The sequence below is a fragment of the Symphalangus syndactylus genome, chromosome 8 (genome assembly GCF_028878055.3).
Source record: "Symphalangus syndactylus isolate Jambi chromosome 8, NHGRI_mSymSyn1-v2.1_pri, whole genome shotgun sequence".
In the NCBI taxonomy this organism is placed as follows: domain Eukaryota; kingdom Metazoa; phylum Chordata; class Mammalia; order Primates; family Hylobatidae; genus Symphalangus; species Symphalangus syndactylus.
The window spans coordinates 48569464-48584878 of NC_072430.2; the positions used below are offsets into that span (position 1 = coordinate 48569464).

Sequence of the window (15415 nt, forward strand, 5' to 3'; positions counted from 1 at the left end):
TTGAATTCTGGAGTGGAATGAAGAAAGTCCTTTCACAGCCACAGGATAAAAGTGATGGTGATGATATTGAAAATAAAACTTGGAAAAAATGACCCTTCCAAATGGTTCCAAGACCAGTTTTTAGGCTAGAATCAGATATTTTGCACTTCTCCTTGCCTTCACTCACTTTTCTCCCATTACCTAATCCTTATCCTCCCTTTCCAGAATTCTCATTTGGCAATCCTGGTTTTGCTGGACAAACTTTTACAACCCTGTCTCTGAGCAGTCATTTTGCTTTGTTCACAACACACAACCTAAAAGACATTATGCACGGAGTTCAAGGCTCTCTGGGTTAATCCAAAATGTTCACCCTGTAGGCTGACAGGGACCACACATTTCTGAATCTTCACCAGGACTGCAATACCTTAATAGAATGGCCAGAAAGCTAGCAGGATTAGGGAGACAAAGTTGAACTTTGATACACACACACACATACCCCTAAAATATCTCTGAATTGCATCATTAATTACTTTCAGTAAAAGCAGATTATCAGCTCACGGGGAAGAATGCTACCTGTGTCCTTCTTTCTTGTGAACATTTCCTGGGGCAACTTTCCTGTGCATGTCTCCTGATCCTTAAAAATGGTGACAGGAGAAGGCAGTGATGGAGCCTCTACTATATTCTGAGCATGACTGCCCAGAGTAGAAGATCAAACTACTAGCATTGTTCCTGGTGATTCTTTTATTTAGAAAATATTCACTTGAGTGAGTTCTTTCCTATTGTGTGTGTAGTATTGTGCTGAGTACTTTAGTGAACTGAGGATGAATAAGAGTTGTGAACAGAAATATTATGTGGGCAAGGGATGAGAGAGAAAAGAGAGTAGAACTGCCTGAGTTAAAATCCACATTTCATCCTTTCCAGTGACAGACTGAACCTCTCTTGCTTCAGTTCCTCATCTGCAGAGAAGGAATAATACAAAATTCTACCTGTAAGATTACTAGAAGCATTAGAGAAGATTGTATATGTAAAGTGTGTGTCAGACACACAGCAAGTGCTCTATATCAGAGGCAGTGCTTAGGTCCTGTCCCTGCAGCCTGGTTTGTGGTGAAGGCCTGGAGGGCCTTGGGCAAGAGAGTACTGTATTGGTTTGTCAAACGCTGGGTATAGGGCACTCTATTAGTGTTTCTTGGGGTCAAAAAGGTAGTTTCAAGGAGGAGCCACTTAATTTTTGACATTTGGGATCAGGATATGTCTTCCTCTTGCTTTTTTCAGACACTTTTGAGTGATCCATTTTAATGTGTGAACAATTTAGCATTTTTTTTCTTGGCAAACGATGGAAGTGAAGAGAGAACAATTAGGAGTTGCAGAGAACAGACAGCATCTTGCTCAATGTAAGGGAGGAAAAGTAATATATTTTCCTCACCTATCTCAAGGTTTGTGGCTGAGAGCGCTATAAGAAAACACAGATTAACAAGAGAAACACATATACATTTACCTTTTTCTTCTTTTAAACTGAAAGTACCTACTAAATGACTCAACCAAAACCAAATCGCCTTTTATGACTTCACCATGGACTAAGAAGGGGTTCTCAAAAGAGAGTGCAGCCCTCCCAAATCCAGAACCACCCCCAAAGAGAGTCAAAAGAAAGACACAGATAAACCCCCCAAGAGCTGGCAATAGTTGGTAGGATAGCTGGAAATAGGGTGCAACCCACATTTCTGTCCAGCCGTATTCTTGAGTTCCCTCCCCTGAAGTTGGTTGGGAAACTCAAGACAGCTTGTATGCCCCAACAGGGAGAAAATCAAACCAAGTTATCAGGACAGAAATTGAGACAAACAAGGAAAGAGACAGCAGTCCCTGGGAGGGAAAGGATCAATAACAAACGAGTACCTTAAAGCCAGATTTAGTCAGAAAGTCACAATATAGACATTTTTTTTTCCTGCTAATCTGAATTTGGGAAGGAAGGGACAAGGAGAAATTTCTACCTTCTCTCTCGACCAAGCACCACAGACAGAGATCTGGGAGAGCTGACTTTGATAAGAATTCTAATTTTCCCAGCTTTTTGTCAGTTGCCCCAGGATCTCATCTGCAAGATCCAGGATGAGTGGGGTGTCTCAGTCACCCCATATTGGGCACCAGAAACTGTAGGGGAGAAAAAGTAATATCTTGCATGAACCCATTGCAAGGTTCATGGCCAAGGCCCCCATAACAAAAGACAGATTTACAAGAGAAGGCCGGGCTCACACCTGTAATCCCAGGACTTTAGGAGGCCGAGGAGGGCAGATCTCCTGAGGACAGGAGTTTGAGACCAGCCTGGCCAACATAGTGAAACTCCATCTCTACTAAAAAAAAGTACAAAAGTTAACCGGGCATGGTGGCACATGCCTGTAATCCTGGCTACATGGGAGGCTGAGGCAGGAGAATTGCTTGAACCTGGGAGGCAGAGGTTGCAGTGGGCCAAGATCATGCCACTGCACTCCAACCTGGGTGACAGAGCAAGACTCCATCTCAAACAACAACAACAACAACAACAACAACAAGATTTACAAGAGAAAAGCATAACAATTTATTTAACGTAAGTTTTATGTGACATGAGAACCTTTAGAAATGAAGACCTGGCTGGGCGCGGTGGCTCATGCCTGTAATCCCAGAAATTTAGGAGGCTGAGCTGGGAAGGTGGCTTGAGCCTGGAGGATCACTTGAGCCCAGGAGTTCAAGACCAGCCTGGGCAACACAGTAGAGACTCTGTCTCTACAAAAGATAAAAAATTAGCCAGGTGTGGTGATGTCCATCTGTGGTCCCAGCTACTTGGGAGGCTGAGGTTGGAGTATCGCTTGAGCCTGGGAGGTTGAGGCTGCAGTGAGCTGTGATTGCACTGCTGTACTCTAGACTGGGAGACAGAGTGAGACTCTGGCAAAAAAAAAAAAAAAAAAAAAAAAAAAAAAGAAAAAAAGAAAAAAAAAAGAAGAATAAGAAGAAAGACCACCCCCAAACCAGGGAAATCTGTGTATTTTTATGCTTAAGTTTGATGAAGAGTAGATAGTCAGGCAGAAGTATGATTGGAGGACTAAAGAGTATGATCTAATGGGAATAAACTGGGGGAAATTTAGCAAGGCCTGTTTGTTCAGATTCTTCTCTGTCCCTGTGTCTTCAGAGATAAGGACATTCCTTTCCTCTGGGTAGAGAGTGAACACTTCAGGAATGAACATTTTACAACCTGCTTCAGGAGAGGAGGGGTGAGGAGAAGGTGACAATGGCCTTCCTGCCTCTGCTGTTTTTTTAAGGGCAAGGTGCCGGATTTTGGAGTAGTGTATCCTGAACCCCACCTCCAACTTCTCAAATAGTCCCTTGATGTTTGAAATTAACCAATTCATGTCATAAGAATCCACAGGAAATGTACATTTCCTGATTAAATGCGAAAACTCACCTTGGTTTTCACCAACATTCTATTGAACATCCCAAGTTCTCAAAATGTACCTCACTCAGAGGGAGACACATGGTCACAGCCTGGGACATCTGCCTGCTCTGCCTCTTCCAGGTCTACCCAAATCCTTCTTTCCTTCCAATGCGCAGCACACCAATACCTTCCCTGATTCACTCCAGCTGAATAAGATGCTCTTCCTATTGCCCTTGCTGCCTGGGGCTTGGATGTGATTCTGCTTTATATTATAGTTAATAGTTTGTAAGTCTTTTCCCATTACTTGGAGTACGTTTTTGGAGGGTAGGCACACACTGAGCTTTGTTTTCAAGCTTTACCTGAGCACTTGGTATGCACTCAACAAATACTGAGTCATTAAAGGACTCAGTTGTTCTTCATCAATCTTCATCAATCTGCACCTACTTGGTGCACAGCACTCTGCTGGGCACTCATAGGAGACATGAAATAGGATGAGACTTGATTCTAGCCCTCAATGCACTAAAAACCTCTGATGGAGGAGCAGGTACCAAGTGATTCTACAGAGGACAGCTTGAGGTCACTAACAACCTGGGTAAGATAGGTCACAAGGCCAAAGGCTGGAAAGATTTAATGCCTGGCTTTGAAGGGGCTAAAGCCCCCAGACCTTGCCCTGAACCCAGCCTGATGCTTCAATCAGAGCCTCATGGCAGTAGGAGTGTGTAGGCTGGGTGTTCTACTGGAAACGACTAAATTATCCTACGGGTCACCAATTGATTTATTTGCTAATTGACTGGCCCAGCTTTGGGCTTTAAATCTAAAGAAATCATTTCATCCTTTATTAAATACTGCATGAGTCTCAGTCTTTGTTCTGCAGGGCTATACACAATATACCAATGAAACTTGAATTTACACTACAATAGTTATGCCACTAATGACCTTCAAATGCCACTAATACCATACATGCTCCACTTCTCAGCTGGATCTGAACCTGTCAGTGAATTCTGAGCCCATCGACCTCCCTCTGACACAGAGTCGACCCCCTTGCCCATGCCCGCCCCCAGCCTCCCACATCATTCCATGATTTCATTTCTGAATCGGTTACTATTTGGAGACCCCAATTCCTTTACACCTACTCTTTTTATTTGGTAGACAATACTTTATTCGGAAATGTTCCCTCCTGTAATTACAAATCTTGTTAGTCATCCTCCTCCTCTCCCCAGGGGGATTGTGGGCTTTAATTAATTAATGTGGTTAAACCGCTTTGAGGTGCCTGGTTGAAAGGTGCTATATAAGTGCAAATTATTATTATGGCTGTTGACATCCCATGGTGGCAAAGCCCTCAGCCCTACACATCTAGAGACCTGAACAAAGGCTTCTTCATCTTCACCTTCCCTGCTATGTCTGAAATCGCTAGCTCAATGGTTTAGGAGCAAATCTGTTACCATCTCAACAGCAATCAACTAATTAATCCCCATTATGTCAGCTTCCGTTTCCTTCTTCCAAGCATTACGGTCCTGTTTTATTTCACAAATCACGCCCCCATCAACTCTAGACAAAGGTCACGGTATCCCTATGGCCTCTGTTGGCCTAAAGGAAAAAAAAAAAAAAGGAGAGAAAGTTTGAAAAAAAAAAAAAAATTGTTATGAAATACACTAACTTCCCACCAGCAACCTAAATGGAACTTTCCTCCAACAGCAGTCCTCTTTCATACCTATTGCCCACAGAGCCACTGGCCTCGCAAACCAGAGATCCAGAAACACAGCGGAAGTGTAGGTTAGGGTCCTGCAGCCCTGGCTTGACTAAGGATAGCTATAGACAAAAGGGGAGTGTCGCTGCACTGGGTGGGAAGAGGTCATCCACAGAAGCAAGCACTTCTCTTCAGCTTTCTCTATGACCCCCAAGTTTCCTCTGAGAAAGCCAGCTGCCATCTGTAGCCAGGAAGCCCTCACAAAGGCAGGGGATCATGATTTAAATGTTTTGTGCTATACCTAGCACACCACAGTCCTTAACAAATGCCCAATACTTCCACTATGATGGTAGCCATTGAAAGCAGCCCTGTGGGGGAGACTTGGCCTCGCATAGAGATGCGGCTGACCAAAACACTCCTTACAAGGTTGTGCCTCACACCCTTTGTTCGAGTGGATGTGGGCAAGCCTCAGGGGGTCATGTCTTCATCTGCCTTCATTTATCCTCCCTATTGAAGGGCTCCTTCGGGACATCGGTCAGCCTCTGTGGGAAATGATTTGGAGAGCAACAAAAGAACCTGGGCTCTCTGGGAGGCCTTCAGAATTCAGCAAACATCTGGACATGGAAGGCCAGGTTCTCAAGCAGTCTAGCTGGGGAGATGTCAAAAGAGAGAAAGAGCTGTGTCTGCAATGCAAGCCCTTAGTTCTGTGGCGACATTTGTTGTAGAAAGACACAGACACCCCAGTAGGTAGATAGGAAGATTTTTCAAAAGCTCCTCTATTTGTCGGGTTTTGTGAGTTCAGTGCACTGTTTGTCAGTTCTCATAGCACGTGTGAGGAAACAGAAGTTTCACATGGCTGGCAAGCAGCATGTGATGGGTGTTCTGACTCCGTGTGCACTATGAATGACCCAAGGTTGCATAAGCCTGTCCTGGTAGTTGCTGTTAAGCTGTCTGTTATCCTTGAAGTTTGTAAAGCCCTCATGGGTCAAGATGACTTATTGGATTCTCACCCACGAGCACATTTTAATTGACAAAAAAATTAAGCATTAAGTGGCGAAATGATTTACACTTCATCGGTGAAATTCAGGATCTGAACTCTTGACTCTCAACGTTCCCTTTATTGTTGAATCAATCCATTTAGAACACATTAGTCAGCATGATTCAACATTCACCACTAATCAGCATTAGTGATGGAACTAATCAGCATTCCCAAGTGTCCCTGAATCTATCCTCAAATAGCAAAAGAAATTGGCTTCTGTCAAGAGACAATGGAATGCAGTTTTTGTCAGTATTCACAAGCTGATGTCCAGTCCAAGTCCCACGTACTCTCAGGAACCTACCTCAGTCATCCTACTTGGAATAAGTCTACTCCCTTTATCCTTCTATATTCCACTGTTTGAACCTTGATAATAGGTATCACAGTTTGCCTTTGATTAAACTTATTTAACTACATCTCTCCTAACTAGATTCTGGGCTACTAAAAGGAAGGGACCCTTTTTTTTTTTACAGCCTTATATCCCTTGACCCCTGAGCACCATGCTTTGTGAACAATAGATGCTCAACAAATATTTGCTGAACTGAACTCACTGAAATGTAGCTTAAATCATATTCCAGAAAGAACATGAAGTTCTTTGGAAGAGACTTTCAAAGAAAATCAACAACCTGAATTGATTTAACATATTTTGGTACTGTTACCTGGCCATTTTTGCAAATGCAAATTGTTAACTCTGCAAAGATAGCCAAGTGGCTTCCAGGTTCTAAAAGAGGAATATAAATCCAGTCTAACTATAGTCCAGGCCTTGGAATAAAGTTTTTCTCTATAACGTTATTCCAACTGATATTTTGTTTCATTTTTTTTTTTTAAAAAAGTAGAGACAGGAAAAAACATTTTGGAAAAAAAAAAAAGTGTTTGGTCTATGACTTTGGACCCAAGTTCATGCCCTGCCTTGTGCTATAAGCAATAGTAGCTCTCATTGAAGTTCCTCTCTTGGATACTGCATAAAAGCAAAACACATACTAAAGTTCCTTCCTGAAGGAGATTCTATTTTGGGTGGGCAGAACAAGATTTTTGGGTGCCAGTCCTTGGTGAAGTGATACGCTTTCTCTTCTACTTTAGAGTCTGGAACCAAAGAAGGTCCTGATGGCACTTTTTAATACATACAATATTTATGCTGCATTTTAAGAGTATAACTCTATTATGCAACAAGCCCAGCCCTGAAGTCTGTACTATTGCACCTAATCTCTGCAACTGGGCTCCTCAGAAAGGGCTATGTCACCGAATATTCGTTTTCTTTTCTCATGATAACAGAACTCCCAAAATTTAGCTGGGTATGTGGCCACCCAGATTAATGACTACATTTTTAGCCTTTCTGATCATATATTTACAGACTGGTCAACATCATATAAACAGGAATAATGTGTATAACTTCTGGTTAATGTCCTTAAGGGAAGGGGGATGCTTTCCCTCCCACCACCATTCTCTATCTCATGCACATCCTGCTACTGTGATGGAGGGCACGATGCTGAACCATTCTGCACCATGGTAACGGCAACATCCTAGGTGTGACAGAGCAAAAAGTCAGTGGCCTGGGGTCTTGGATAGACATATAGAGCTAAGCTGCCAAACCAGCTCTGGACTGCATTCCTCCTCGGCACTACATGAGGAAGCAGTACATCTCTATCATGTGTACCACTGTTAGTTTAGGTTATAGTTACACCTGGCCAAACTTACAGTCGAACTGCACTCAGGAACTTCATTGAAGGATTATTGTATCAGTATGACCAACCCATTTTAGCTTAGAATTTCCAGATTCAAATTTCAGGACAGGCCTGAAGTATCTCAACAGAGGCTCATGAAGCCTGAGAGATAAGCTGCCACAGGGGCTTCCATGATGGAAGATGAGAGGGCCCAAATCCACTTCGGATTTTCTCAAATCTTAGGAGCCCAGGCTGAGGGCTTAGAAAGGGCTACAAACCCAATTTTGAGGCAGTGAACATTACTTTACCTTTCTGGAACTCAGTTTCCTCAAGTGAGAATCAGGGTGATGGATGAGATTAAAAGCTTGCTTTCTGGGAAGTATTATATAGTTAACTTTAGGGAAATGAAGAATTTTTTTAAGAGAGAGAGAGATGGGGTTTTGCTCTGTCACTGAGGCTAGAGTGCAGTACATCTCTAAAGAAGGCATGAGAAGACTGCCTGTGGAAAGATGACAACAAACTTATGATTATACGAGGCTGCAGAGAAATTGGTCTACTATCTCCAGAACAAGTATAAATTGGTAAAAGTCTTTAGAGAGCAATTTGGGAAGATACAGTAAAAATGAAAATGTGCAGACACTCTGACCAGCCATTCCATTTTTTTTTTTTTTTCTGTCAGTGGTAGAATAGCTTTTTCTTTTTTTTTTTTTTTTTTTTTTTTTATTATACTTTAGGGTTTTAGGGTACATGTGCACAATGTGCAGGTTTGTTACATATGTATCCATGTGCCATGTTGATTTCCTGCACCCATTAACTCATCATTTAGCATTAGGTGTATCTCCTAATGCTGTCCCTCCCCCCTCCCCCCACCCCACAACAGTCCCCGGAGCGTGATGTTCCCCTTCCTGTGTCCATGAGTTCTCATTGTTCAATTCCCACCTATGAGTGAGAACATGCGGTGTTTGGTTTTTTGTCCTTGCGATAGTTTACTGAGAATGATGTTTTCCAGTTTCATCCATGTCCCTACAAAGGACACGAACTCATCATTTTTTATGGCTGCATTTTTTATATATACCTAGTGAAACTCTCATACCTAAACATCAAGAAACACAGGTAATAAAATTGTTACAAATAATCAAAATTTCCATAAGTAGGGGAGTGGGTAGCATGTGGTATATTCACACACTGAATGGATGTGGATATCTAAGGTGAAAGAATGTGACCTGTGTATCACGTGGCCTGTGTATCATGTGACCTGTGTATCACATGGCTATATTACAAAAACAGTGTTAAGCAACAAAAGCAAGTTGTGAAATCGTGTACAATAAACCATTTATGCAAATTTCAGAATGCACTCAAAATCAATCATTATACTATGTGTGGATTCACATATATGTAGAAAAGTTTTTAAGAATGGAGAGGAAAGATGTAGACCAAACTCTGGAGAGTTTTCACTTTTGTGGAGGCATGTGGGATAAGGAGGGAGTGGACCAGGAATAGGTACAAAGGAGTCCTAAAGTTTGTCAAGTTTCATTCCTGTAACTAAAAAAAAAAAAAAAAATCTGAAACAAATGGGACAAAATTTTAGTATTTATTTGGGGTGTTAGATTCACCTGTTTTCTTTTACGATTTTCTGTACTGTTCTGTATTTAAAATATTTTTTTCATATATTATAAAATATTTCCAAATACTGTAAAATCTCTCTTCAAGGCTAATTGCCAGAAAAAAAAAAAGTAAACAAAGCAGAGAGCCTCTGTGAGAAGATGTCATGGAGGGAGGGGATGTAAAGTGAATGTGCACAGGGGAGAAGAGAACTGAGCAGATAGAAGTCCTTCCTCTCCTTTCTCATCTCTCCGGGAGGTCCCACACTAAGAGGCAGGCAGAAGCAGCAAAGGACAGCACCTTGGCCTAGACAAACTTTCTGAGGCTGCAGTGGCACCTGGCAGGCTGGGGACAATGTGACAGGCCTGCTTTGCCTTCTTCTCCATGACCTCTGGGAGAGGAGTTCACTCTCTTTGCTCCATTGAGTTCCAGGGCTCTTTGCCCAGGCTCCCACAAGAATGCCAGGCTGTGCCAGGTGCAGAGGTGGTATTTACCAGGCAGACACCTCTGTACCTGGATGGAAATAAATTGAGAATCTTCTGGGTCACTTTGAGTCCAGAAGCATAAAACATTTTGATAGGTTACTGATTCAAACTGAAATCTGATGAACTCAAGTGGTGGTATTTGGGGGGAAATTTTTTTCAATAAATCATCCAGTTGGCTCAGTGACTAAAAAAATGGGGTGGGAAAACTTAACGCAAGTTTGTGACAAGGGAACAAACAGAAGAGATTAATGCCTTTCCTGATACGTTTCAAAAGGTGATCAAACCGTTCTTGATTGCAAAAGCAAAGCAAGAAAGATGAGGCACATAGCTTTCCAGCTCTAAAAAAGATCGCTGTTACTTTGTTTTCTGTTTTCTTCTGCCACCCTATGCCAAGTGGTTAGAGATACGGGAAACTAATTTCATCTCCAGCACCTTCTCTGGACCTGTCTCAGGGTGCCCTGGTCTCCCCAGCTCCCGCTCCATGGTTTATGCTGCTCATTCAAACCTACACTAATAGACGACAGCCCCAGGATCCAAATTCAACCTGTCATACCTGACTTTGATTTTGCAAAAATGATATAAAAAGCACACTTCTGTCTTACTGAGGAACTAAGCCGCTATCTTCTGTCCTGTTCCAAACAACCTGGCTTTTCTTTTACAAATCCTCCCCAGATCCCTGAGGAAAGGAGTAAAGGGGAGGCTGTGCTAGATCAACCCTTCATTCCCCTGGACCTCCCTTTCCTTAGGTTCTGTTTCACCAAGTCCGCAGGCGTTTGTGCCTATGAGCCCCTGAAAACCAGGAGGGCTCCCGGAGAGCTAGGACCTGGGTTTTCCTCTAGGCCTCCTGCAGCGCCAGCAACACAGCCCAGCTGCTTTCAATGACAGAATCTTTATTCTTGGCCTTGAGTCCCAGCTGTGTTCTGGGTGTCACAACATTTGGGGCTTGCTAAGGGAACAAAGGTCATGACCAGAGGAGACGTGGGTCAACCTGGAGCTCACTGTAAACTCCCTTTCCTTTCGGCTGCCAGGTGCTTCTGTGGGCACACACCATTAAAGCTGATTCCCAGAACCAACTCCTGCTCTTCCCTCTCCACTAGGCCCCAGCACACCTGAGCATCACTCTAAGAGGCTAGCCAAACTGCTGAGCTTTTTCACTTGGTGGGCACTGAGACTTGCATGGTGAACTCTGGGGACCAAAGGAAAAATTGATTCATGAGATTCCCCTCCTACCCCCACCTTTCCCAGTTCATTGCACAGAGAGGCTCAACTCTCTCTCTGCCTGGGATCTAGCTTCCTCTCAGAGTCCACACCCTCAGGAAACTGGTGGCTGTGAGCTCCCTCTCCTTTGGGGCCTAAGTATTTCCAGCGTCCAGGGCCCAGCATCCAGAGGCCAGGATCCCAGACAAACGCTGGACAGACAAAGAAGATGCAAACAGGATGGTATTACCATGTTAATGGCCTGAGTTGAGGCCTCCTGAAGATGCTGGGAGGAGGGGGGTTCTTTCATTTACTTTTTCTTTCTTCTTCTTCTTCTTCTTTTTTTTTTTTTTTTGCAAAAGGAGAATAGTTCCGCTTTCTATTTTACTACAACAATAGCATGGACTGGCTCCTTCAAGTGTTTCAAAAAGCAGCCTGAGAAATCTCTAACCAGCCCCTCAGTCTCTCCAGCCTGCCGCTTTATTGTCCTTCCCATCCCAGTGAACAAAGAGGAGGGAAGGGTAGAAGGCCCCCAGTTGCTGCCTGTTCTCAGCATCCTAATCCTTGAGAACCGGTGAGGGAAATGGCCTGTGGAGCTAGTAAATCGAATTCTGCCCTCACCTTTTATTCCCTCCCTCTGCTTAAGCACTCGGGAGTTCTTCAGGTATTATAAAATCTCCGGGCTAGCAGGCCAGTAGGCATCTTGGGGCTTGCTAAGGGATAAAAGGCACTGAGGGATCATTCCCTGCCCCCACGGGTAGCCGGTGTGGTTGGCTTGTTTCCACCATCCAGGCGGCTCTAATGAAGACCGAACATCGGCCACAGTGGCTGGTGGCCTCCCTTCTAGTTGGCAGCACAGGAGCTGCCCTGTCTGTCTCTAAGTCCCTGGACATGGGCTGCACATCCCACCCAGAGGTCCAGGTGCCAACCTCCACACCAACTCGGGGCTCACCTGCCAGTGCAACTCCTCATGTAAGGAAAGCTACTTGGCCTTGACTGATGGTACCTTTCCAAGTTTTCCACCCAGGGACCAAGGGTTTCTTTGCTTTAAACCTGGGGAATCATGCAGGTGTCTTTTAGTTTGGTCATCTGGTAAGAAGGCAAAATTAGCTTTGATGTTGCAGTATGTGGAGATCTCAAGGGTACAACTGGGCTGAGCTAAGGGAATGATGAGTACATCCTCTCCTAGGAGGATCGGACAAAGCTGATGTGACAAGGCTATTAGAGATCCCGCAGGATGGTTACAAGAATCCACATAAGAAAAACGTTTTATGCTGCGGCCCCCACACAAACTCATAATGTGTGCGGACATTCACAAACACACAATCACACAAGAAATATTTGATGAAATGATACAATATGTGTGATATAATCTGATATTTTTTCTTCTGTCTTCTCTCTCTCTCTGTTTTCAAATGCTGGTTGTGGTTCATCAATTTCACTTCATGACCCACCAGTGAGTTGAGACAGTTTTCAAAGTCTTGAATCGAGGTTAATGTTTTCATTTTCCAGCTGACAAAATCAAGGCCCAGGGATTTTCTCAAGCTCATACCAAAGCTGAAGGTAAAATCCAAAGGTTCTTTCTAGTAAATGAGGGGCCTGCATTTTTCTGGGGACCTGCATTTTTTGTTTTCCCAAAGTCTTTGGGAGTACACAGCAAGAAGGCAGAGCGTGCCAAGAGGTTTGTTTTCAGGGGCATTGCTGGTAAAAGCAGAGGTGTTCCACTGCTTCTGGGAAACCTCAGAGAGGGACGTGTAGCTTGGGGGAGTGGGATAGAGAAAACAACTTAGAAAGCAACCAGGTGAGGTTCTGAGGTCTCCTAACCAAGCATTTTATTTACTGGTTGTTGTTCTTGAATTATAAGACATTTTCCTGAATTTTTCTCTTTGCTAGACACAGCTCCAGGTCAGCCTCCTTTAGAGATCCACTTTCTCCCCTGTTTTCCAACTTTTTCGAAAAGTCATTCCTTGCAGTTTTTTAACCTCTACCAATTCATTGTATTTCCAGGCTCTACTTTCTCTAAATAACTTTCTCGTCCCTCTTAAAATCATCATCTTAGCAATGAGCATCAGAGAGGCAACTCAGTGACTCTTGTTCTCACAAATGTTATCCCAAAAGTTATCCAAATTTGACCAGGCTTAGAAATGCTATTTAACAAAATGCCTAGTGATCAGGGTGCGTGTATCACATCAAGCCTCTTCACACACGTCATCTGAGCAGAACAAACTTTTTTCCTCCTGAAATTATCTTGTAATCTTCCATAGAATTTCTTGAAATCTTCATCGAAATTTGCTACTTACTATACTTCTAATCGTCTAAGAAGGCCTCTAAAAATGAAGAGCTGAATGCCACCCTCTGTACTGGGTAAATAAAAGTCCAGCTTTCTGATTGCTTATTAGTTATACACCCTTAGAGAGGATGTAACAAAGAGGCCTGCTGTTTGCTTTGCTTAATCTGGTCTTAAAATCTCTGCTCCTTTGTCAGAAAACACTATTTGCAATTGTAAAAAAAAATATTTACCAAGGAACTTGGATAGCATAAGTCAAAGGCTAAGAGCCAAAGGTCGTAGTTCTCACCCCAAATTTCGTGGACCTGAGAGTCCCCGCTGTGGAGCTCAGCTGCACCAAACAAACATGCTGCTTTGTGAGTCCATTAAGAAGCAGACATTTTAGAAGGGGAAGGAAAGGGAAGGCTGCAGCCTGTTCCTTAGTTAGAAGCATGAACTCTCCAGCCTGCCCTACATAATCCCTGCTAGGTCTTTGCACTGCATTGTGTCTCCATGGGGAAATTACAGGGACTGCCCTGTTTCATAAACCTGGGAAAAATATTTAACTTATAAATCCTTCAGGGCAGGACTTCTCCCATGGACAGCAGTGACAATATGTTCCTCTAGGGTCAGGCCAGATATTCACCTAAGCATCTCTGTGGGTGGGGTCTCCTGCCGGACAGCAGGGGACAGATGTGTATCCTGAGCACTTCTGTGCGGATCCTTCCTCATCCACAAAGCAGTTTTGTACATCTGATCTTGTGGGCTGACTCTTCTAACAGTGCTTGAATATACCCCTTCATGTTAATTGTTTTCTGGAAAGACCCGTAATCGGGTGCCTTTCCTAACCACTGGCGTATCTAGCATCTGAGAATGAACCACCATTGTAGATCAGTGAGTTCCAGGATGTGGCCTCAGGGTGCTCTACCCTACGCAAGAACTCAGCTCCTTCTAAGTCCTGGGCTCATGTCACAAGGTGCAGGCCCTAAAGGTCTGGTCCCAGCAGGAAGACCATGTTAGGACAGGACAGGAAAAGGAAACAAGATAATCAGAAGGAGTCAGGGAAGTAGGGCTCATGGAGCCATGACATTGTGCCCCAGAGGCTGCCAACCCAGACGGTTCTTTAGCTTGTTAAGCAAGAGGGCTCTGGGGCAGCATTGGCTCCTCACCTCCACACTGGTGTCAGAATCATTGCCCACTTCATGCCATGGGATCTGGAAAGAGGAACGGGGTGGTAGCAATTCCGAGCTTTCTTGGTTTGATCCTCATGTTTTGATTGTCTCATTCTGTTAGGAAATTCTGTAGGTGTCCTTCAGCCCTCAATATTCTCTGTCAAATTCTTGCCACAACTGCCGATCTCTTGCTCTCATTAGGGTAAATATCACTGGCCAATGCATCTTGGCTTTTGATTCTGTCTGGAGCTAGCTTCTATCAGAACCATAGCAGTAATTACCACTAGCAATGGGCAGCACTGAGCATAAGCTTAAAGAAATGGCTTAATCCAAGGATCTTACCTTGAAGAACCAGGCCTTCCTCCTTGATGGTGTAGACAAATGAGGTGAAGGGAGCCAGAGGGGACTTGGCAATAAGAATCTGCACATAAAGCACATTTTTCTAGGGTTAGTCAAAGGATCAGGGATGGGCCTCTATTCACTCCCCATCCCACTTTGACACGAAGTGGTAACACAGGACTATAAGTCACAAGGCTTATTTAAAAAAAAAAAAAAAACATTTTATAACCCAAGGTTTAAATGAGTGTTATCCTTTCAAAGTGGTCACCTTAAAAGGTTGTACATTTATTCCAACTATTCCGTCATCAAATGCCATATTCTTGAATCAATTCTTCTAGAAATAAGTCTCATTATTTTATAACACATGCTTAAATAGCTACCTTTCTGCCCAAAAATAAACCTAGCTTGATTCTCTAATTTTATTTATAAACTTAGCTGTTTTACTAAAAAAATTCAAAGGTATCTTTCAAAGATTTACTATCACTGCAAATATTCAAAATAACTTGCGAAAGGCAAAGCAATTGAAGGTTTCCTTGTTGGCCCTGGTCCTTCACCAAACCCTTTACTACGTGACTACATTTTCTCTTACTTAAG

General features: G+C 43.3%; 1 protein-coding gene across 20 annotated transcripts in view; it reads right to left on the reverse strand.

Annotated features, from left to right (window-relative positions):
• The window catches only part of RAD51B (RAD51 paralog B), an 890780-nt gene that overhangs the window by 207097 nt on the left and 668268 nt on the right, over nucleotides 1-15415 (reverse strand). For 19 of the 20 annotated variants that reach the window (XM_063644443.1, XM_055289055.2, XM_055289046.2 and 16 more), the window contains one exon: nucleotides 14825-14903. In XM_063644443.1, coding sequence (XP_063500513.1) covers nucleotides 14825-14903 — 79 coding nt within the window. Of the gene's footprint in view, nucleotides 1-4511; nucleotides 4964-14824; nucleotides 14904-15415 lie in introns of those variants that run through there. The other variant, XM_055289054.2, reaches the window with a different exon arrangement.